This window comes from Chroicocephalus ridibundus, chromosome 2 (genome assembly GCF_963924245.1).
Source record: "Chroicocephalus ridibundus chromosome 2, bChrRid1.1, whole genome shotgun sequence".
Classification (NCBI taxonomy): Eukaryota; Metazoa; Chordata; class Aves; order Charadriiformes; family Laridae; genus Chroicocephalus; species Chroicocephalus ridibundus.
This window is the reverse complement of record NC_086285.1, coordinates 118,508,321-118,531,277: the sequence shown is the minus strand read 5'-3', so window position 1 is coordinate 118,531,277 and position 22,957 is coordinate 118,508,321. Positions and strand designations below refer to the sequence as shown.

Sequence of the window (22,957 nt, the reverse complement as noted above, 5' to 3'; positions counted from 1 at the left end):
TGGCTTAGGGCTATGTTTGAAGGCCCTACTACCAAGTCTGGCAGCAGAGGGGCATTTTTCCCTACAAATGAGAAACAGTTCTGTCTCTCCCATCCCTACAAATGAGGAACTCCCACCTCCTCTTACATTCCATTCTCCTCCACATTTCTTCCCACACAGATTCCCTCAATCACATCGACAGCCCTTCCCTCAGCCTCTGCATGTAGTAACCCCTACTTTGTTTTCATTTTGGTTAAAGAACCAAATTTGCAGCTCACTTGAGAAAGCTTCTGGGAAAGAACAGGAAAAACTCCAGTTCACTTCATGGCCATTTAACTAGAAGAAGCTAAAGTAATATGAAGACACTATGTTTGTAAAAGGAAGCATTTTAAAAAGCAGCCTCTATAAAAGCTGGTGCATATACTCCTGCAAAAAGCTCATAGAAAATTCAGACTGTTTCTGAATAATTATTGTAAATTTTAAGAGTCCTGAAGAATAAATTGAACTGCAAAAAGTGTAAGAGAGAGGTATTTAAAAATATTTGTATTGGTTTCATCTTGGACCAACCTCTCCCCTCTCTCCCAAGGTTTATCTCCTGGCTTTTATTTTGCTCATTCTGTCTATAGAAAATGAAGCAATTCCGTAATTGCTGAAGCAAGTTTAAGATATTTTACATATGAATGTGCCATGCTGTTCCTCTAGCTACATGGCATAGAAGGACTAGAGAACGTAATCCTCTCAAGGCATGGTGGGATGAAGCCAGAGCAGCAAGTCCTTCATGGGTCTTCCTTCAAGTTTCACAGGGCCAGAGACACCCCTGGAGTCACAGCATCTCCAAACCACCAAGGTCTGGATGATGCAAACTCTGAAAGGAAAACTCGCACCCACATGGTACAAGGAAGCCAGAATAGAATGTGTCACGGCCTCAACAGAAACACCCAGGTATGTGGGGTTATGTGATGTGAAACAACATGTCATGGGATGAGCAACTCTCGGCACCATGCTGCTGCTGAGGGTACGTGCCTTTCAGGAGGAAGGGCAGGGACCGTGACGACACAAAGTCTGATTAGTGGCAGAGGGACGGCTTTTCCCTACACATGAGAACCAGTTCTTGTGTCTTCTCCATCTCCTCCTGCACTCCATTCTTCTCCAGTTTCAGCAGCACAGCACTGCACTCCTCTCCTTCCACCAGCAGGCAGCAGGATAGCTACTGCCTGAGCTGGGGAGGATTGCACTGCTGCCACAGAGGAGAGAGACAGCCTGGGATCATCCTCACAAAGCCTTCTCTGGAGGCTATCACTGGTCTCTTCTCCCAAGTAACATGTGATAGGACAAGAGGAAATGGATTCAAGTTGTACCAGGAGAGGTTTAGGGTGGATATTAGAAAAAAATTCTTCACCAAAAGGGTTATCAAGCATTGGAATAGGCTGCCCAGGGAAGTGGTTGAATCACCATCCCTAGAGGTATTTAAAAGACGGGTAGACGTGGTGCTTAAGGACATGGTTTTGGCAGCGTTAGGTTGATGGTTGGACTCAATGATCTTAAAGGTCTCTTCCAACCTAGACAATACTATGATGTTAGGTGAAGGCACTGGGGTCCAGTGCTCCAGGTGAGGAGCAGGAAGAAGGAGGCCAAGTGCACTTGCATCTAATCTTTGCACTTTGGATATGAAACTTGACGGCTCCACACTGGGAAGCCTCCTTGCCTTCTCTGCACCTCTGCAGGTCTTTGTCCCACGGCTCCTCTACAGAGAGACAAACTCACTCCTTATTAGGTGGAGGCTCATGATGGAAATACAGGCCCTCTGGGCTTCCATTTTTCACTGCATTATCCTGGATGACTTCGCTTGCCCTAAATTTTGTCCCAGGGCCAAGTGTTGATTTAGCTCTATCTATCTGAAAGTTAATCCATCTGTGAGAAGGAGGGGACAAAGAGAAACCTAATCACATACCTTCATGAGGTAAAAGTGAATTTTGCATAATTTTTTTTCCTTTATAATTTTCATCCAAAGTAAAACTTCCTCGTCTTTATAGCTCTGCTGCAGCGCTTTCCTGTCATGGCCTGCCCTGCCTCTCCAAAGCAGCAGCCTGTAAGTCATCCCCCAGAATATGCCGAATTGGTTTATAGTTTCCATTAAAGCAGGAGGGTTGGTTGAGACGAAGTCGGGGTTGCGGGGGGGGGGAATGACATAACACGCAGGAATGCACCGCAGGCAGAACGGATGCAGCACGAACAAGGAAGAAATAGCAGAGAAGACAGACCGTGAAAGAGGTTGGCAAGGTTCTTGTTTACACAGTAAGTGAAAAATTAGTGAAAAGTTCTTAAGCGGGAATATTTCAGAACGAACTGTTCAAAGAAGCGTCAGGGATATAAGCTGGAGAAGTGCAGTCGGCCAAATGTCACGCTTGCGTTGCTACGAGGGCTGATCCACCCCTGGGAGGCTGCTTTGGGTCTATTGTGGTGTGCCAGGGAGCAGAATCTGCCCCACTCTATCTGCTGTAGCAGCTGAAATTTTCTATTTTTTCTGATTTTCTAACTTTCTAATTTTCCTAACTTCTACCCCCTTTATCTCATCTTCTTTACTGCGGTATTTTTTAATCCATCTAGTTGTAAATTAAGTTTAGTGGACATTTACTGATGCTGATTAAACAAGCGATTCTGCAAAGGCTGTGCTATGCCTGAATGCGCTGCTTGTCAGCACTGGCAAACCCCAGTATATATGTAAAAAACTAAGGACTCCACATACCAAGATAAGACCCCATATTTATTATAGACAACTGCAAACACTTACATATGCACTAATTTGGTGACTTTTTGTACCATGTGCTAACAAAAATTACAGGGGAAAGAAGAAAACAAAACCAAGGACACAAATTATTCTTTATCACCCAGGGTTATGTTAAATGTACGTGTAAGTGTCTGCAATTTACGCTCATTAACAGATATGCAAGATATAAAGAATGAGGCAGGCAAGGATTATTTCTAGTTGTTTGGAATTTAACAATACTGTATATTCCATACTGCAGTAAGGTAAATGTTTTTTTTTTCCAATTCATTTCTTGAACATTAGTATTTACTTACGATACATTTTCCATCACCATCTTGACACCTATTGGAATTGCCATTGCAATTGCAGGGGACACAGCGTCCACTAAATAATCCTTTATGCTCACGATAAAATCCAAGGCCACATTCCTAGACAGTAAGCACAGAGAAAAAAAAAAAAAAAGTGAATTCTGGTGGAAATAAAGTTCTACAGGTCATGAGAAGGGTATTTTGAAATTGTTTGCCATTTTGTAGCAGAGGTGTACATTTCCTGGCAAGCTCTTCTAAGCCCATATGATTGTTTAAATAATAAGTGTTTTGATGCAGTGAATGGCACTGAAGAATGGAGATGAAGAAGTTTCATTCTAAGCATCTGAACCCTGTGCTCTACACTTTGTGGTAGTGGGGATTTCATCATTTTGACTCTAACCTCTGAGCAAAACGCATTTCCTGTGGCTATGTACAGAGGTGTACAATATGACTTTTAAACCACAGAAAAAGATTTCAATACAGATTCATACTACAGTCTCCTCAAAGAACAACATATGAAAATCTCACATATTAACTAGTGGTTATATGAAATCTTGATATTAATTTAACTACGGTGTATTCCTTGGAAGTACTTCTAATGAGATATCTTTTACATTAATTCATCATGACTTCCAAGTCTACCAGGAGCTATACGAAGCCACGCTTAGAGCGAGGTGATCTTACAAAACACACAGCACTCTTATTTCTAAGCACAGGCTTGTCCCAGAGACCCGGGAAGCATGAGAAGAATGTTCCACTATGGAGGGCACAGGACTGAAGCACGGCCTGTCAGATCAAAGTCAGGTTTAAATAGGGAGCTGAACCAGAGGAAGATTATGAACGAAGCAAGAGACATGAGGTTTGTTAGCCTACACCAAGAAGGTAGTAAACTAGTATGTTAAAACCAGGTTCTTGCTCAGCGTAGGAAGGGAAAGGACACAGGTAGGGAAAGTACAAGGAATTCTTCCTGGGGATGGAGCCTTTCTGTATACAGACCAATTCAAATATTCACGCCCACATTCTCTGCTTAGCAACCTCCTGGCACACCACCCACACCAAAAATGACCGGACATAAGTCTATCCCTTCTATTCCCTAGCTCCTTTTCACAAGTAACTAAGCTACTGTGGTGCAAGGAAGACCAGAGGCTGGATGGAAGTGTGGAGAAAGCTGTGCTCCCCACGAAACCAACACCTCCCAGGTTCCTGCCTCCAGCAATGTACTTCTGCACTGTGCCTATACCTCACCTGTACCTCACAGTTAGAAGCTGACCCCAATGACACTCAGAAAACAAGCGACAGTTGAACTTTAAAGCCATAAATCTTTTCTCATGGCAGTTGCGCCACTAAGACTGATGGGACTAATCTGAAGAGCAAAGGGTTTGCAGGATGATGTCTCAAATCATGTTCCAGTGCTTTGAGGCATAAGTATTTATGCAAGGGCAGGATTAACCATCGTTTATCAACGATGTAACTACCAGAGAAAAAAAATATTCACCTCTCCCAAAGCAGATCCCAGAAGGCATATTGAGTTATTGCTGTTTAAACAACAGTTGCTAGTGGCACCTTTGCCTTCTTTACATGTTGGATAAATGTAAAAAAAAAATACAAAAGGTACTCGGAATACTAATATCACCAACAGCTTTTAATACTGACTTCAGTGTGAGCAAGGACTGAATTTAGAATAGGCACTTGAAACCTTTCAGATACATTTTTAAAAGGGTAAATATGTTCCCTGAACAACAGGGAGCCAATATACACAGCTTCTGAATAAACCAGGGCCTGAAATACACTAAACAGCATGACTAAGTAAAATATAGGCTTTAATGCATATAAATTTTATTTACTGAGAGTCTCTTTTCGAAGAGCAAAATGAATCACTCATTTCAAAAATACATCCAAAAGCATTCAGCAAAAATCTATGGAGCTTTTTGTTTTTCTATTTATCCGGTCTTTAAAACAGCACATTTGGAGTATGTGAGAACTTTGTTTTCAAAGCAGCGTTCGTGATACTGAGAAACTGATTTCATGAGAAGATAAAGCTCCAGGCACTTCCAAGTGCTCAGGAGTTCAGGCTGATTGTTTTCAAGTAAACAGCAATTTAAAAAAAACTTCTTGTGTACGCTTTTGTTAGCAAAGTACTTTGAGACGTAAGATTAGCCACCTTATTACTTTCCTATTAAGTAATGTAGAATTCGTTATCAAATTAGTTCATATGGAAACAAAGAGAAAGAAGGAAGCAAGCGAGGAAGGGAAAACGAACAAATTACCTGTCTCTGGTAAAAATCCCTTTGAACTTGCTGCTGCTGCTGACTCCCCCCATGAAGGCGAGGATATGATAGCCTCTGTTGCATGTCTTGCGCTAAACAACGCCCCAGGGCTACTAACGTGACAACCAGCCATCCTACATTCCTCGGCCTCTGCGCTTGGGCCATCATTTCACTTCAGCTCCACCGCCAACATACGCTGCTATCCTTTTGGCGCTCGCCCGCTCTCTTATACTCTTCCCTTCTTCTCCGGCTTCTGACTCAGATTAATGAGGCTCTGTGCTGTGATGGGCCCCACCTTTAAACTTTATACGTGAGTCAAGTTGTACAGCACACATTACCGCTCCTGAGGTTAACAAGTAACCCCGTGGTTCCTGTAGCTCAATATATACCTAAGTTGGGGTGTGGCAGGCATCACCTCCTCCCCACCTAAGGCAGCCAGACAGGGCTAGGTGATTAGCGCAGTAAATCACTGCCTGAGTAATGCTGCATAAACATACAGGGCTTACGAATTACCCAGGCGAGTGTCTTGATCACTTCCTCTGGCTATGTATTTCCACCAGGTTATATGAGAAAAAGCAAAAAACCCAGCACCTTAGTTTATAAAGGCTGTACAGTGAAAAGCAACGGGATGGCGGTAGGAATTTCCGTCAACACTCATCAATCTGCCTGTGGCACAGAACATCAAATGTGTGAAAAAATACGTTTCTAGAAATATTTCTAAAATGGCATTTGACAGATGATGAAGAGCTGCCCTTAGCAGTCGATGTGCACATGAGACATAAGCCAACCGAAAGTGTTGTTTTATTCAGTTTCTCTGCAGCTGCTCTGGTCTAGATATTATTCTTTCATTCTCATTTCAAAAACATTTGCAAGGTTAGTACAGCAGTTGCTGCTTTATGGTAGTCCTTGACCTTTTCCTGAGAGAATAATTCCTCATATTTTGTGCACTTTGCACACCACTTACCTCTCCAGTACTTTATTTATATATATACTCCAGTATATATATATATACTCCAGTACCACACCACTTTATACTCCAGTACTCCAGCACCTTACTGCTGCCTTGGGTGCATACACATGGGAACGGTCAAGCTCTAAGCTAAGCAAAGTGACAACCAAAAGTAGTACAGCCACAGGAACAGCAGCAGGGACAGGATACACAGCCCTGGCTAGGATTTTGCCATTCTTCAGGTAAGAGTAATACTTTGCAATGCTTCTATTATCTTTCATAATAATACCTCCAAGCATTTTTTTTCAAATATTTTAACTTCGGCTTTCAAATATTTTCCTATAAAAACAGGAAAAGTGTTAGTCACTCCACGAAGATAGGAAAGTAACCAGAATTATCTAGGTTCAGGTTACTTCTCTTGGACCTTATCACACATTTCCCTGATAAAATAAGGAAACTAGTCCACGTGTAGGGTCTCACAGACTGTGATCAAGTCAACTCTGACCTTCTCTCCATTAAAGTAAGTATCAACCGAGATCATTCAGCCTCTCATAGGGCATCACAGAAGAATCCCTGACTATAGTGCCATACAAATGTAAAATGACATTTACAGTTCCGACAAAGCAATCATGAGTCGAATAACCCTACGTTGCTTCTTAGACAGTGAAAGCATTTGAGGCACTGAAAGCGCACATGCTTACAAGAAGCACGTTTAATTACTTTAATAACCAGCCTCTGTTCCTCTGACTAAACTAGTATGTATCGCTGTAGGCAAGACAGAAGATAATGGCACAGCATGGAGGCAAACGCTTCCTACCTGACATGAGTCACCCGCATACTCCGGAGGGCAGGAGCAGGTCTCCACACTGTGTGCAACGCTGCCGCTGCCTGCACTGGTGGCTTCCTCCAGCCCAACCTCTCCAAGGGTTAATCGCTGAGTCTCCGTGAAGTAGAGGCCTCTGATGTGTAAACCCTCCAGTCTAGACAGGATCATCATCAGTTCTTCCCTGGATACAGGGTCGTTGCTGCTGGCATGCCTGAAGTTTCCCTGCACGTGGAGGGTACAAAATGAGCGCAGCCCTCCAGCTTCTTAAGAAAGAGTGTCTGCAAAGAAGACAGGATGACAGAAAAGGGAGGAAAAACCCCATGGAACAGACTCCTCTGGTGCCAATTGCTGTGGGGCAAAATAGAGGTCAGGAAAATAAATATAATGAATGGAAACACAGGATAGGTGGAAAAAGGAATAATAAGCATAAAAAGGGACGTACCCTTTACTTTGCAAGGTACATACAGCTTTGAGGTATCGAAAAGTGATGAAGCATATAGATTCTTCTTCAGTCATCCAAGTTGCTTTGAGTATATCACCCACCAAACCACAAGAGGGTGGAGGAAAATGCTTTTATGTTTAAGAGTAAGTGAAGTCCTAGAAATCCAACCTTTGAGGGCTGCACTCACATGCTTTCTTACTGCTAATAGACACAGCATTACTGAAAATGGAATCTGACTTGAAGAAACATCTTTTTTGCCTATATATGAGAAAAAAGTAATTTACCTAGTTTGACCTTCTGAGGACAGATTTAAGGTAGGAATAATCCCTGCTAAATTCACCTGCCTGAATGTTGGACAACCATTCTCAACTAGGTAGCTAGACACCAAGGAAAACAGATAACAGTTCGTTCCATCCCTATTAAGTAGAGTCTGGGCCTGTGATGAATCGTTTTCCATTGATGCCTGATTCAGTATTACTCCACCAGCCCTGGAGGGAGTGCTAAGGGCTAAATTGGACAAGATGCCTAACTTAAAGGTTGCTAAAATTAGGTGTCATGTACGAGAACCTAGCTTCAATGTGGCAGTAAAGAGAGAAAAAGTAGTTTATATTTGAAGCCTACAGTATTTAAGCTTATATTCATTAACATTATCAAGTATTTGGTATTTCTGCAGATATTACCTGTGTAATTTTTGCGTGCCATGGGGAAGAAAAGGGAAGGCCATTCCATCTTCATTTCTTACCTCAACAAGCTGCACGCGGCCATAATATTGACGGTCAGGCAGTGGGTTGTTGGGATCCATATAAACAACTTTCATTTGCTGACCCTAGGTAAGAATGAGGATATAACATTGCCATTCCATTACTTTTGATGGTAAAGTGTTCAGATGCAGTAAAATTTGGTGAAGCACATCAGTCCTGTTCTTTGGGGGATAAAAACTAAGTAATACTAGGAAAAATACACAGCATGCACTGTGTTCTAGTGTCAGCAGGATTTTCACTGCTTTTGCCTATTAAAAACCTTGCTGTCAAATAAAACACCAGGAAAATTTAATTAATCCTGACCAATTTCCACAGGAATTAGTTATTACTTTTGAGTAAAAATGTGTTTGCGTTTTCAAACACTCTCCTTTGCATCCTGGTGCACAAATAACTCTAGATACTTTATGAGGCATGTTTCCCAGTAAGAATCCTAGAATCCTGAATTAGTATTTCTGATGGTCTGAAGAAACAAAACCACCCCCTCGGGAATTTCAACAAACAGTAAAAGATTTCAATTTTGGCCCTAAAGTGCTTAAATTAAAAACTGTTAACCTAAAATGCATTTTTACTTCAGTCCCTTGAAGCCTTACAATTACACTTAATTTTATGGTGAAGAAAATTCTCACAGAAAATGAGATTAATTACGCATGGCATCCAGGGCATATTTTACAGAGTCGAGGCCATACTTGTTGACAAGTGTGCAAGGCATTCATTAATATTTTTTCCACAGGTGCCTTTTACAGAGAAAATCACGTTTTATCTTTTTATTTGCTCTCAAGTCAGTTATGCTTAATAATATGTTACTTTGGCAACAGAGATAGGCATGTTGATGGCTTTGAGCAAAATGCAGTAAAATCACATAGAAATGTAGCAAGTTGCTATAAAAGTTAAGCACATTATAGGAGCAAAATTTGCCATAGCTGTCAGGTAACAGAAAAAGTCATGGTATTGGTATTGCTTGAAAGTAAAAATAATATTTTAGAACTTACTGTTAGCTGTATATCAGGTCTCTTATCCAGAAGAACCATGCCCTCGCTAGGTAAGCCAAAAGATTTCACTTGGTAACTTAGGAAGCCACCATACGAAGAAAGCTGTAACGAAATGCACAAGCCCAGAGATACTTTACCGCACTATTCCCTGATATTAATATAACTTTGTATTCAAGTCTGCCCCATCTCCCAGCACTGTGAATAATATATTTACTCTTTGTTCTCTAGACAAAATATGAAAATATGTGTTGCTTGGAAGAAATTACTTTCTATTTTGTTTACTTTGTGTATCTGGCATCACTTTTTGAGCAGTTACTGTGCTCTGGAAGGTTTCCTGCATTGGGATGGGTTTTTTCATACCCAGGGTCATGCTATCTGTGTCATGGAGAAATCACATGTTCACATGAAAATGTTCTTCCCCTGGCCCTACAAAACAGATTTGGCTCATCAAGAGCAGATGTCAGGGTGACAACGAAAGTGGTAATGAACCCCGTGAACAGCCATGGATAAAAAGGAGAAGTCAGGCTAAGCATCTTTAAAGGTGGCTTTCATAGGCCAGCCTTTTCTAAACTTACTACAAACACGAATCTAATCAGGAAATCTTTGCTCCGCTTTCTGGAGGACAGGACTTCTGCTGGTATCAGCTCTGTTTTCAGCAGACTGTTGCTGTAGGCTGAGCTGAAACCACACTTCTTCTGGCTCAGCTACGGGTGACCACAGGCCGCCTCAAACCCAACCAAATACATACGCTGCTGCCCAGAACAAAGACTTGGGCAAGTAAGTTTGAATCATCTGACAAACAGCTTCCCTGCTGACTCAGTTCAAAACATATTGAGCGTAAAGGAAGCTCCAGGCACAGCCTAGACAGTTTTTGTTCCAAGAAGAGCCTACAAGGAAGGTTTGTGGGTACTAGGTGAAATCAGGTGTTTTGCCACAGATGTACTACTTTCTTTTGCACCCTTTTCTGTTTGCCCTAATAGTTTATGCTTGGTTTTAACATAAGAGGAAAAACTGCTTTGTCAGGTTTTGGTGTTCTGCAGGAAAGCACCCGCCTTCGATCTACCCCTTGATGAATTACAAACAAAACACAGACATCTCAGTACTAAATTTGCTCCTTGGATCACAGGGCTGTAATTCATGCTATTATCTTTAGCCAACTGCATTTTCAAAAGCATCGTTTGGAATATTGGCTATATTTTGCCAACACAATCAAAACATCCCTGTATAAATAATTTATTTTTTTCAAAAAGATAAGAAAATTCAAATTAGAGCTTATTTCCTGTTTAACACACATTTTAGGACTGCACCATATGACAGGCTGTTATGTTACTGCTTTTTAAATGGATTTTTTTTAAAATGGAAAAATATTGGTGTTATAAACTACCCTCTATTCTATATGTACAACATTTATTTTCTAACATTGAGTGGTCTATTAAATAGAATGTTAACGTACAAAAGAGCAGAAAAAGGGGATGATGTGATCTGAATTTCTCAATGACTGTTAGTTTCTGCACTGCTACAGATTTTACACTTGATTCCCTTTCAATTTTGTACACAAAAGGGAGAGAGGAAAGAAAATATACTCTGCTAAATATTAATGTTCCAGTGAAACTACTTAAAAGGTTTAAGATAATGGAAAACGGTATCTATACCCTCATCATACTGAAAAATGTCTGGAGTGATCTTGTCCACATTTGCTGAAACAGGTGCTATCACTGGAAGTAGACCAAAACCTGACATTTTCAGATTACAATAACGTGAATAACTGGTAAATTTAGGAGCTTTTAAAACTGGCAGCAAGATAGCATTTTGGGGGGGAACTTTCACTACTGCAGTATTGCCTGTGCTAAAATATACACTTTGCACACAGTGTACAGTAAAAGCAGGTCCAAAAATAGAACTATTTTATTTACAGTGTTGTCACTGTAAATAAAAGCAAGTCCTGGCATGCCTCGTTAGATACTGTGACATGCAACATAAAGCTCATAGCACTGTTCTTAATAGCTGTGTTTAAAAAGGGTTATTTTGTTATGGCAACAACAAAAGTCCTTTTGGTTTAACACTATAGTAGACAACGTACGCTTTAACATGATTTTCTTTGGAAAATAATTTGTAGACATTGAAACAAGAACGTCTATAACATTAACAAAAAGCACCATAACTAAGCATGCTGTTCAACTGAAAGGTATTTACCTCTGAGCACAGGAGAGCAGGATGAAAAATACTGCTCTAGTCTTTAAAATGAGGATTAAGAGGAACTTGAAAAATTGTACCATCTTTAATGTGTCTAGCCCATTTGTCTTCCACTTGGGTGACAGGAGGATTGTGTCTAAAAAGCCTGTGTGTCCTACAACGGGCTAGCAACTACCGATACCTATGGAGTTCCAAACAGGGAGAACCTGGGGCTCCGGGCCTGCAAGCCATCACTAGCCAAGTCCCCCTGCTCTGAAATGCTGATAGGTACCAACTGCGAGCAAAAGACTGCTCCCCGTGCATCAGTAGAACGAGCAGCAAGCAGTTCAAAGAACACAATGGTTAGAAAAGCAGGTGCTGCTCTTCCCAAGCAACATACCGAAAGCAAAAGCTTGGGGTTTTTTTGCGTGCCACTAAGCACGTAATCACCTTTTATTCTTTTGGAAATCTGCCCAGGAGATACTCTAGGGAGTCTAAAGGATACTTGGGCACAAGTACTAAAGGATACTTGGGCTCTACATGTTCTGGGTGACAGAAAAGCATCTGAAGGTAGCAGCTACCTGAACCATAGCTCCTGACCATGCTGCTCACATAAAGACCTCCCTGTCACCAAGCAAGGTGATTAATTCTGTGTTATTGGTTATAATTTTAGCACTGTACTCAGAAGTAGAATGTTGTGATTCCTGGCATGACAGTCAAGAGAGATAAGAATCTTGTGAGGGAAGAAGAGAAACGTATCTAAAAGAACCAATAAGACTCTCTAGCAACGATGCTGTCAAAAAATGAATACGTCATTAAAACAGATGAGTTAGATGTCATTTACCTTCTCTCCCAGGTAAGATGGTGGTGCTTTCCAGTACAAACTATGCACTGAAGCAGGCAATTCTTGAACATCAGCCACTACGCTATTACTGACTGGATTGAAAGTGACTGGAATGTCAATATTTTCATCCACTGCCTCCAAGCGCCAGTTCCTCATGTCCACAAACTAATGAAAATACATAAAGGAAATAAAAGCTTGTCCTTTATTAAACTACCAGCACCAAGTAATGAGGATAAATTGTTCAGCCTCTATAATTCCCTTAGCATGAAATTCAACCCCTCCAGAGTCAGCCTAAAGTCTTTGTGCCATGGATGTTGCAAGGACCTCAAAAGAGAGTGTAAGCGAGACTTGGGATGCAGGCATTTGGTTTGTCACCCGCAAACTAAATTCTATTTTCAGTCACGTGAAGACATCATCCTTCTGGAGGTGACTAGGAATTGGTACACAAACCCAAGGATATAATTTGGAGGTTCTTTTTTAAGTCCATTTTCTAAGTCCATTGCAAAATCAAACCAAGGACACAAACCTAAAAGACAGTGGGGACCTGCTGTGGTAGGTTAACTGGGAGGGAGGGGAAACAGCACAACATTTTGCAGAGGCAGACAATGTAGCCTAATATTTTGGCTCTTTAATGCACATTTTATGTTCATGGCTGTTGTTTCCTGAAAGACCGTACATCCTGTTATTTGTTATTATGCTGGGGAAAATAAATCATAATGTGTATGTACCAAAATGGTACCCGTGCCCCTGGGGCACGGGTCAGGGATGTGTTGGACAAACTTCCGGCCCTAGTAAACTCCACTGACTATTACCCTCTCTTAGTATTTCAGGTGGGTAGTGATGAAGTGCGTAGAAGGAGCCCAAAATCGATTAAAAGAGATTTTAGAGCCTTGGGGCGGCGGCTTAAGGGATCAGGAACACAAGTTGTATTCTCCTCTATCCCTTCAGTGGCAATCATGAATGAGGAAATTAACAGGAAGAGGCAACAGGTCAACTCGTGGCTCCGGGACTGGTGTTATCGGCAGGGCTTTGGGTTTTTTGATCACAGGCTGCTATATGAGTCACCTGACCTGCCGGTGGCAGGTGGGACGCACCTGTCCCAGAAGGGGAAAAGAATTTGGGGGCAGGAGTTAGCAAGGCTCATTGACAGGGCTTTAAACTAGATATGAGGGGGGAAGGGGAGATAACTGGGCCTGTCAGGAATAAACCCAAGGGAGGCATGCCAGGGCTTGAAGGATGGTTGACTAGCGAGGACTCTCACTCTGCCATTTCATTTGAGAGAAGGGACAGACGTTTAGAAATCACGGAAGCACCTGAGAGGGGTCTGGTGGGAAATGGGGCCCACACTCACAAAAAGGTGCTGGAGTCACTGGCACATCTGAAGTGCATCTATACCAATGCATGCAGTATGTGCAACAAACAGGGGGAGCTTGTAGCCATGATGCACCAGGGAAACTATGGCATAATGGCTATCACAGAAACGTGGTGGGATGCCTCACATGACTGGAGTGCCACAATCGATGGCTACAAGCTCTTCAGGAGGGACAGACAGGAAAGGAGAGGCGGAGGAGTGGCCCTGTATATTAGAGAATGCTATGAGAGCTCGGAAATCAAGTATACTGATGATGGGGTGGAGAGTGTTTGGATTAGGTTAAGGGCCGATAAAGCCGATATCGCTGTGAGAGTCTGCTATAGACCTCCCAACCAAAGCAGTGAGGCGGATGAAGCTTTCTATAAGCAGCTGGGGGAAATCTCACGGTCACTTGCCATTGTTCTTGTGGGGAACTTTAACCTCCTGGGTATCTGCTGGGAATACAACACAGCAGAGAGGGAACAATCCAGGAGGTTCCTGGAATGTGTGGAAGATAACTTCCTCACACAGCTGGTAAGTGAGCTGACCAGGGTAGGTGCCCTCCTGGACCTCCTTCTTGTGAAGAGGGAAGAACTTGTCGGGGAAGTAAAGGTTGGAGGCCGTCTAGGGCACAGTGATCATGAGATGATTGATTGAATTTCTGATTCTTGGGGAAACAAGGAGAGGGGTTAGTAAAACTGTCACCTTAGACTTCCGGAGGGCAAATTTTGACCTGTTCAGAAGACTGCTTGACAAAATCCCTTGGGAGGCTGCCCTGAAGGATATAGGAGCCCAGGAAGGCTGGACATACTTCAAGAGAGAAGTCTTAAAGGCACAGGAGGAGGCTGTCCCCATGTGCCGAAAAACAAGTAGACGGGGAAGGAGACCGGCCTGGCTAAATAGGGACCTTTGGCTGGACCTCAAGAACAAAAGGAGAGTCTATGACCTCTGGAAGAGGGGGCAGGTCTCTCATGAAGAGTATAAGGATATAGTGAAGCTATGTAGGGCCGGCCTGGCTAAATAGGGACCTTTGGCTGGACCTCAAGAACAAAAGGAGAGTCTATGACCTCTGGAAGAGGGGGCAGGTCTCTCATGAAGAGTATAAGGATATAGTGAAGCTATGTAGGGAGAAAATTAGGAGAGCCAAAGCACAGCTAGAGCTCGACCTAGCTACAGCTGTTAAGGATAACAAAAAATGTTTCTATAAATTCATTAACAACAAAAGGAGGATTAGGGAAAATCTCCCTCCCTTATTGGATGCAGAGGGAAACATAGTCACAAAGGATGAGGAAAAGGTTGAGGCGCTCAACGCCTACTTTGCCTCAGTCTTTAGCAGTGGAACTAGCTGTTCCCTGGGCACCCAGCCTCATGAGCTAGGAGACAGGGAGGGGAAGCTGAATGAGGTCATCACAATTAAAGAGGAAGTGACCAGTGACCTGCTACGCCGCTTGGATGCACACAAGTCTATGGGACTGGATGGGTTACATCCAGGAGTACTGAAAGAGTTGGCAGACGTGCTTGCCAAGCCACTTTCCGTTATCTATCTGAAGTCATGGCTAACTGGGGAGGTCCCAATGGACTGGAGGGTAGCAAATGTAGTGCCCATCTACAAAAAAGGCAGAAAGGAGGATCTGGGAAACTATAGGCCTGTCAGTCTGACCTCGGTAGCAGGGAAGGTCATGGAGCAGATCATCTTGAGTGCCATTACAAGCCATATAATGGACAAGCAGGGGATCAGGCCTAGTCAGCATGGGTTTATGAAAGGCAGATCCTGCCTGACGAACCTGATCTCCTCCTATGACAAGATGACCCGATTCTTGGATGAGGGAAAGGCTGTGAACATTGTCTACCTAGACTTTCGAAAAGCATTTGACACTGTCCCCCATAGAATTCTCATGGAAAAACTGGCGGCTCATGGCGTGAATGAGCATACTATCTGCTGGATCAAGCACTGGCTGGATGGGCGGTCCCAAAGAGTGGTGGTCAATGGAGTTAAATCCAGGTGGTGGCCGGTCACAAGTGGTGTTCTGCAGGGCTCAGTGTTGGGACCATTTCTGTTTAACATCTCTATTGATGACCTTGATAAGGACATAGAGTGTATCATCAGCAAGTTCGCAGATGACACGAAGCTAAGCGGGAGTGTTGATCTACATGAGGATAGGAAGGCTCTACAGAGAGACTTGGACAGATTGGACCGATGGGCCAATGCTAATGGAATGTGCTTCAACAAGGCCAAGTGCCGGGTCCTGCACTTGGGCCACAACAACCCCATGCAGCGCTACAGGCTTGGGGAAGTGTGGCTGGAGAGCTGCCTGGCAGAAAAGGACCTGGGGGTTCTAATTGACAAGCGGCTGAACATGAGCCAGCAGTGTGCCCAGGGGGCCAAGAGGGCCAATGGCATCCTGGCTTGTATTAGAAATAGTGTGACCAGCAGAGGTAGGGAGGTGATTGTCCCCCTGTACTCAGCACTGGTGAGGCCACACCTTGAGTATTGTGTCCAGTTCTGGGCACCTCAATACAAGAGAGATATCGAGGTGCTGGAGCGAGTGCAGAGGAGGGCAACGAAGCTGGTGAAGGGCCTGGAGAATAAATCTTATGAGGAGCGACTGAAGGAGCTGGGACTGTTTAGTTTGAGGAAGAGGAGGCTGAGGGGAGACCTCATCACTCTCTACAACTACTTGAAAGGCCATTGTAGAGAGGTTGGTGCTGGTCTCTTCTCACAGGTAATTAGCGATAGAACAAGAGGGAATGGGTTCAGGCTGCTGCAGGGTAGGTTTAGGCTGGACATTAGGAAAAAATTCTTCACAGAAAGAGTGGTTAGACACTGGAATAGGCTGCCCAGGGAGGTGGTGGAGTCACCATCCCTGGATGTGTTTAAGAGTCGTTTAGATGTGGTGTTAAGGGATATGGTGTAAGGGAGAACTTTGTACAGTGGAGTTGATGGTTGGACTCGATGATCCCAAGGGTCTTTTCCAACCTAAATGATTCTATGATTCTATTCTATGAAAACAGTTCTGTGGTGGGTTGCCCTTGGCTGGCCAGACCAATAAAACTAAAAGATAGACATGTTTTCAAAAACAGTCTTTGGTGAGGACAAGTAATCACTAGAGGAAATTTTCCTAAAGCAAATATAAGTTTGCTACTGACTTCACTGAAGCCAGATTTTCACCCTTTGCTGGTAAACAGTAAAGTGCCACAATCTGGATTGCCTAAACCTAAACTTAGCTCTTCATCCATCATTCTAGGATGCTGCTTCTCTCTTTTCTTTCTCTTGCGTTGTTTCAGGCAGTTGTTGCTTTTTTTCAGTCTTTAGTCATCTTACCACTCGTTTATGCTACTAAAAGTCTGTCTTCTTTTTTCTCACACTTTGTGTCATGTCCTTTTTACAGGGAGGGAAGAAAGACAATTTTTACAATCTCTGTAGAACCTGTTGCACATTTCTGCTGAAAGGCACTTTCAGACTACACCTAAGTCTTAACAAGGCTGCACTAAATCTGCACTATTGCTTACGGAATACTTCTCATCTTTAGAAACTAATAAAATATATTTTCAATTTTGGAAGAAATATGGCATTTCCTTAATGGAATAAACGTAGGTTCACGATGGCAAAGAAAAAAAAACCAACAAACTATTGGATACACCTTGGTTCTACGACGATTTGTGCTGCGACAGTTGCTGGTTGCCCCAAAACAAAAGCAAGAGGTGCATCCCTTGGGATTAGAAGGGTCCAGATAAAAGGATCCTGGTCGGCAAGTATCACATTCTGCACCTTCAACATTCTCCTGTTAAGGCATAGTTGAAAGAAATCTCAGTGCTTTCCTTTTGGTCTTGGTGAGGCCCCCAAAACCTCCTGCACATAAAACAAATCTTCTGAAAGAATATTTATTTAAAAGTACGGAAACATGAATGAAAATGTGTGAATGTCTGGATACACCATATTCCACATGCAAATAAAACTGACTTCTTGGAGACTATCTTAGTTACAAGCTGCCTTTACAGTTTACAAAGTGAACCACTGAGTAATAAATATTAGTCAGAGACAGCTGGTAACTTCCCTGCCAAAACCCTCCCGCTGGCTTTTCCAAACCTACAATATAAAAGGTCACTTGTGAAAGTTCACATTTACCACATTTAATTATGCAGATCAGAACAAAAGAAGATTTCCTGGGTATAATGCTGTTGGTGTAACGTCAACTGACATAATATGGCTAAAAAAGGCATGGGACCTGGTTAACATCCAAAAGTCGAGATGCAGATGCATAAAGTGGACCCGTGCAGGGTACAGACTGCTCCAGTGAATCAACAGACGTCTACTCTGCAGCTCTGTAACATCCTGCAAAGCCTAAAACCACCTGTAAAACTGACAGATATTGAACTCAGTAAAAAATGACATTTAACTGCTACCGTGACCATCTGTGCACATACTGCAAGGTGTGGTGGTTTTGTACAGCTGCGTTTAATTCTTACTGAAAACCTAATGATAAACTCATTTCATTCACCCCATTAAATATGAAATAGGCAGTGATGTGCAAATGATGCTTGTGAATGCAGAAGTAATTTGATTTATCTGACCTTGCAGAGACAAATTCCTGTCTGGGGATCACACACATCTGGTTCTGTTCCATCTCTGTTACAGTTACACGGCACGCAGTTCGGGAAACCGTAAGTTCCGGGAGCACACCGATCACACTGCCGTCCTTTTATTCCTGGTTTGCATCTTTATCAACAAACAAACACAGAGGAGGGGGTCAACCGGGGAGGCAGGAATGGAGCGAGGAAGGGAAGATCAAAACAAAAGGCAGGTGGATCTTTGAAGTGATTGCATGGCAATGACACGACATTATGACTTCCACAGAGAAACAGCAGCAGGTTGGTATTGTTCTCACATTTGGATGGTGAGATGTTTTACATGGTCACGGAACTGATTAGGAATGGATTTGATTTTGAAGGATATAAATGCTTATGGTAGAATTAGACTTCTGCAGCTATTGAGTGCTTGCAGTGCAGAACTACTCTCTCTGTACACCAAGGTGTGAAACATGGATGTTGCACTCAGGTAAGAGGAGCTGGAAGAAGTTTTACAGCTGGAGGATGTGACTGGGCATTACTCAAGGCACTCACTAACAAAAAGGTGGAGAATCCCAGGCATTTGAATAATTATGGGGACTTGAGCCTGCCATAAGGCTTGGGTTAGTTTACAACTGCTCCCAAAGGATAAAATCCACTTTGCTCACAGTGAAGGCTTGAATGCCTTGAATTTGTTTAGGTGAAGTACAGCAAATGCAAAAACCAACATCAAACTATGAACAAGGCTTGAGATAAGAACATCCTTCTGTGGCAGCAGCTACTTCATCCTACCTTCACAACAAACTTGCACAGTCTGATAAAACTAGTGAAAATGTAGGTCCGATGATCCCTCTTCCTCCTGTCTATCCTGGTAAACTGCCCGTACCAGCCCAAAGCAGGTTTCAAGACAGTAAGGATCCACTGGTAAAGAACGTCTGCCATCACCACCAACCACATCTTTACATTTCAGTTGTGATAAGATAATTTTTAAAAGTCTCAGCAAGTTGGTGGAGTCTCCTGTGGCTCTCAGCAACAAAGTAATATGTGAACTATCACTATAAATTTAATGGAAATAAACAGTTAAAGTGTGCGGACAAGGCAGACTGCACTTTATGTAATGTATGAAAGCAATTACTCAATTCACCAAACAATGGGCGAGGTCTCTCAGAGTCTCTCTAAACACATCACCCCCACACAGAGATAACTGGAGCTGGATGGGGACTTTGAACTTCATGTAATCCACAGAAGGAAAAGTATTAACCCAAATGTAGTAGTTAGTTTGCTATATACTTCAGTGGTCAGTCCAAAAGCATTTGCTAAATGTCAAATTTTGATCATAACTTTTTACCAATAATCTGTCATTTCCTTGATATCTCCAATTAGGCTTCACATGAAAAATATCACCATTATAATCAGGCAACACAGCTTTTCACTGAAACAGAAAAACGTGGCTATTTCTGCAAAAATTATCCTCAATTTTACTTGAGTAGAAATGTGTTAAGCCCTTTCTTTGAAGCATTAGATTCTATTTGACTGAATTATTTACTTTATTTATTTTTGCATAGTATTTATTTTTATTTTATTTTGTATTGTATTGGGAAAAAGCAGCGACTACTCAGACTGAGAATGCACCAGGAGATACAGAACATGCTACATTTTAACCTCGAACCCCAACTTCTAAACACAAAAACAGGTTCCTGTTTTGATTTTGGGATAAGACAATTATTCACTTCATATGAAAAGGACAAACTTAGGAAAATAATTTAAATTTGGGAAATAATATGAGTATTCTCTGAAAATTAGCATTCTTTATCATATTTACAGACTTAATGGCAGAGCAGGAAGGACACATTTCTCTTTGTTAGGACTCCAACATAGCCAAACTAATCAAACTGGACCAATCCTGGCCTTACACAATCTACTGGTTATCAAGTGTTTGAACTTGCTATTTAAGGACTCGATCTCCCCAAGGAAATAACAGAAATGTTCAACTATACTAATATGACAGCATCTGAATTTAAGATCGTTCCCTACGGTTGTGGCTGTATGCTACACCTATTTTAGAGGATGTAAATAACAGAATAAACCTAAAGCATTTATTCTCATCTCAGCATGCTGAGTTACAGAAAAATAAGCATATGTCACCCAGAAGGCATAATTTTAAGGTCAATTATCACCTATGACTCTAACTGAACCATGTTTTCCATACACACAGCACCTATCATCGAAGTCTCTCAAAATTCATTGCAGAAATTCAAGCTTTACAGAACTTAAAAACATCGTTAGACTTAAAACCAGACAACAGACTGTGGAAGGTCAATTGCAAAGTTTTAAGAGTTTGGGAAATAACATACGCCATTACAAATGACGTACGCGTCCAGAAGTCAGGAGCTCCAATCTGAGGTCTGCTGCTGACATTGGATATGTCATATGAGCTGGACATAGATTTGGTGACTTACCATGAGTGGCCATGGCACACCACTGGCAAACAATGCAAACCCAGGAATCCCAAAACCCACGATTACTTACCTGCACTAAAACATTGCAGGTGTCCCTGAAACAGCTGAGTCCTCACCATCGCCAAGCGCTGCTTAAATCCCTACTCACCATCATCAAAGTTTCCCACATCCCCTCCAAATACCTGAAAAGAATGGTGAAGCGAACCACTCGCGCATTGCTTGTAACGCATGTAACCCAAACTTACTTGCATTGCCCGTTGTTTTTTTCACATTCTGGGCTTGCCACATTAATGACTCCTCTTTCTGAACAGTTGCAGCTCTCGCAGCCGGCAAGAGGGTGGTAGCTGAAGTGATGTTTCTCGCACACTTCACACTTCGGCTTCACAGTTCGCGGAGGGCAAATGCATTTACCGCTCATGTCATCACAAAGCCGCTGCCCGCAGTTGCATACTAGGTCAAAGAAAATGTTCTATGAATCAGTCACATCTCAACTTACCGTGACCAACTCCTATTGAAGTTGCGTATGAAACAAACACACACAACCTTTATATATAAAGGACATGAAAATTTTCTCTCTTTCACTAGTTTTAAGCCCAGGGTCATGGAAACCAACTATGTGACTGTAATAATAGCTTCAAAGAGTAGTTTTGGTGCCTTCTCTTTTCCACAGTTTGGCTGCTTAACTTCACCATGGGCATTATTAACCACTTCCCAAAACTACCAAGAATTAAACGATGAATAGTTTTGGTATTAAGGGCACTACTTTTACGAAGCAAATTTATAAACATCAGGTACAATATCTGGGAGGCAGCTGAGGACTGTTGGTGTAATCTATAAATCTGTTGATGTTATTAAAGATAACTCAGAATATGAGGAATTAAGAATGCCATGTCTCCAATTATCTATGGAAAATCTTGAGGGTGTAAACTGGGATACAACAATAAGCACTTGGAAACAATTTAGCAGGCAGTGCAGAAAAATCCATTTGACTGAAAGTGCGGCAATATGGATTTTAACCAGTTTAACTGTAAGCCTACTACACCTGATCAGACAACACATGCGTCAGCACACTTCACCATGAACTAAGTATGCTTTAAGGGAATGGAGTTACTTCTGCCTTAAACCAAATCTAAGATGGGTCAACCAGCCTCTCACAGGATCAAGCCCTGTAAAAAAAAGCGAGGCTGCGGTACCTGTGCAGTACAATCAGAGAACTAAACAAAAGGTTGGGTCAGGCGCTGAGTAAGTCCGAGCATGTACTTACACTTGCAGAATGGGAATCCATAGTAGCCAGTTTGGCATCGACTGCACTGACGACCGATGACATGGGGTCTGCAAACACACTGTCCTCCCAGGGGGCTGCAAGTAGGGCTCGTGGCACCAGTGCTATGGCAATTACATGGCAGGGCTCCGTTGTTGTAGAAAGCCACTAGTGACCTTACAGAGTCCTTACAGAAGGCCGGTGATGCTTCTGGGCTATTTAAATTGAAATATAAATGATGTAAGTGCTGGCACTTGGGAATTGCTACAAGCGTGCTTTTTGCTTCAGTCAATTAGGGTCCTGTCTTTCCAACTGTTCTCTGACGTAAGGATGGCATCAGTACACATGCAATTAAATTAGTGGTGAACAGCTTTGAACATGCAGGTAAGAGATTTTTTTCAAGAAAAGTGCGCATATTAGTCATATCAGTTCAGACATGCCAAGCAAAATACCAAATACCAAAGATGGAAATACCAAAGACAGAAAGATGACATAGATTTCCCTCTTTTGTACTGTGAGCAATAAAGCTCTACCTTTACATTTAATTTACAAAAGAAAGTCATGGGAAAATGACTCATGGAAATTTAATGGGCCAGACTAAGCCATGAAAAGCGTTTTAATGTAGCACAATGATGGGGATTTTATACATATGCCTTTAATATGGAGTAAAAGTAATATTAATTCCCAGCTTGCTGTCAACATTCAGTTTTTTAGAAAGCGATGCTTACTCAATATAAAAACTGTTTCCTCCACATTGGCTGATAAAATCAAATGACTTGTCCACTGTCTTTTTGTCAAGAATTTTGTAACTGTAGGTGTCTGCTGGAACAGCTAAGACATTTTCCTTAAAACAACAAGAAAGCTAAATTGTATATTTCAGAGAAAGGCAAAAAACACAAGCTAAGGCATTTATATACTTAAATGTTGCTTCATTATGCATTCTGGATTTTCTCAAAACCCGTAACATTTTAACTGACAAAAATAGAAAAATTTACTTATCTTCCCCCCAGAGTTGT

General features: G+C 42.1%; 1 protein-coding gene across 4 annotated transcripts in view; it reads right to left on the bottom strand.

Annotated features, from left to right (window-relative positions):
• Positions 1 to 22,957, bottom strand: part of LAMA3 (laminin subunit alpha 3) — a 128,098-nt gene that overhangs the window by 38,159 nt on the left and 66,982 nt on the right. For all 4 annotated transcript variants that reach the window (XM_063326721.1, XM_063326723.1, XM_063326724.1 and 1 more), the window contains 10 exons: positions 22,670 to 22,785; positions 21,945 to 22,156; positions 20,926 to 21,130; positions 18,228 to 18,372; positions 17,297 to 17,437; positions 12,305 to 12,469; positions 9,289 to 9,390; positions 8,281 to 8,364; positions 7,088 to 7,318; positions 3,061 to 3,174 (listed from right to left, as the gene is read on the bottom strand). In XM_063326721.1, the coding sequence (XP_063182791.1) occupies positions 3,061 to 3,174; positions 7,088 to 7,318; positions 8,281 to 8,364; positions 9,289 to 9,390; positions 12,305 to 12,469; positions 17,297 to 17,437; positions 18,228 to 18,372; positions 20,926 to 21,130; positions 21,945 to 22,156; positions 22,670 to 22,785 (1,515 nt within the window). The remainder of the gene's footprint in view (positions 1 to 3,060; positions 3,175 to 7,087; positions 7,319 to 8,280; positions 8,365 to 9,288; positions 9,391 to 12,304; positions 12,470 to 17,296; positions 17,438 to 18,227; positions 18,373 to 20,925; positions 21,131 to 21,944; positions 22,157 to 22,669; positions 22,786 to 22,957) is intronic.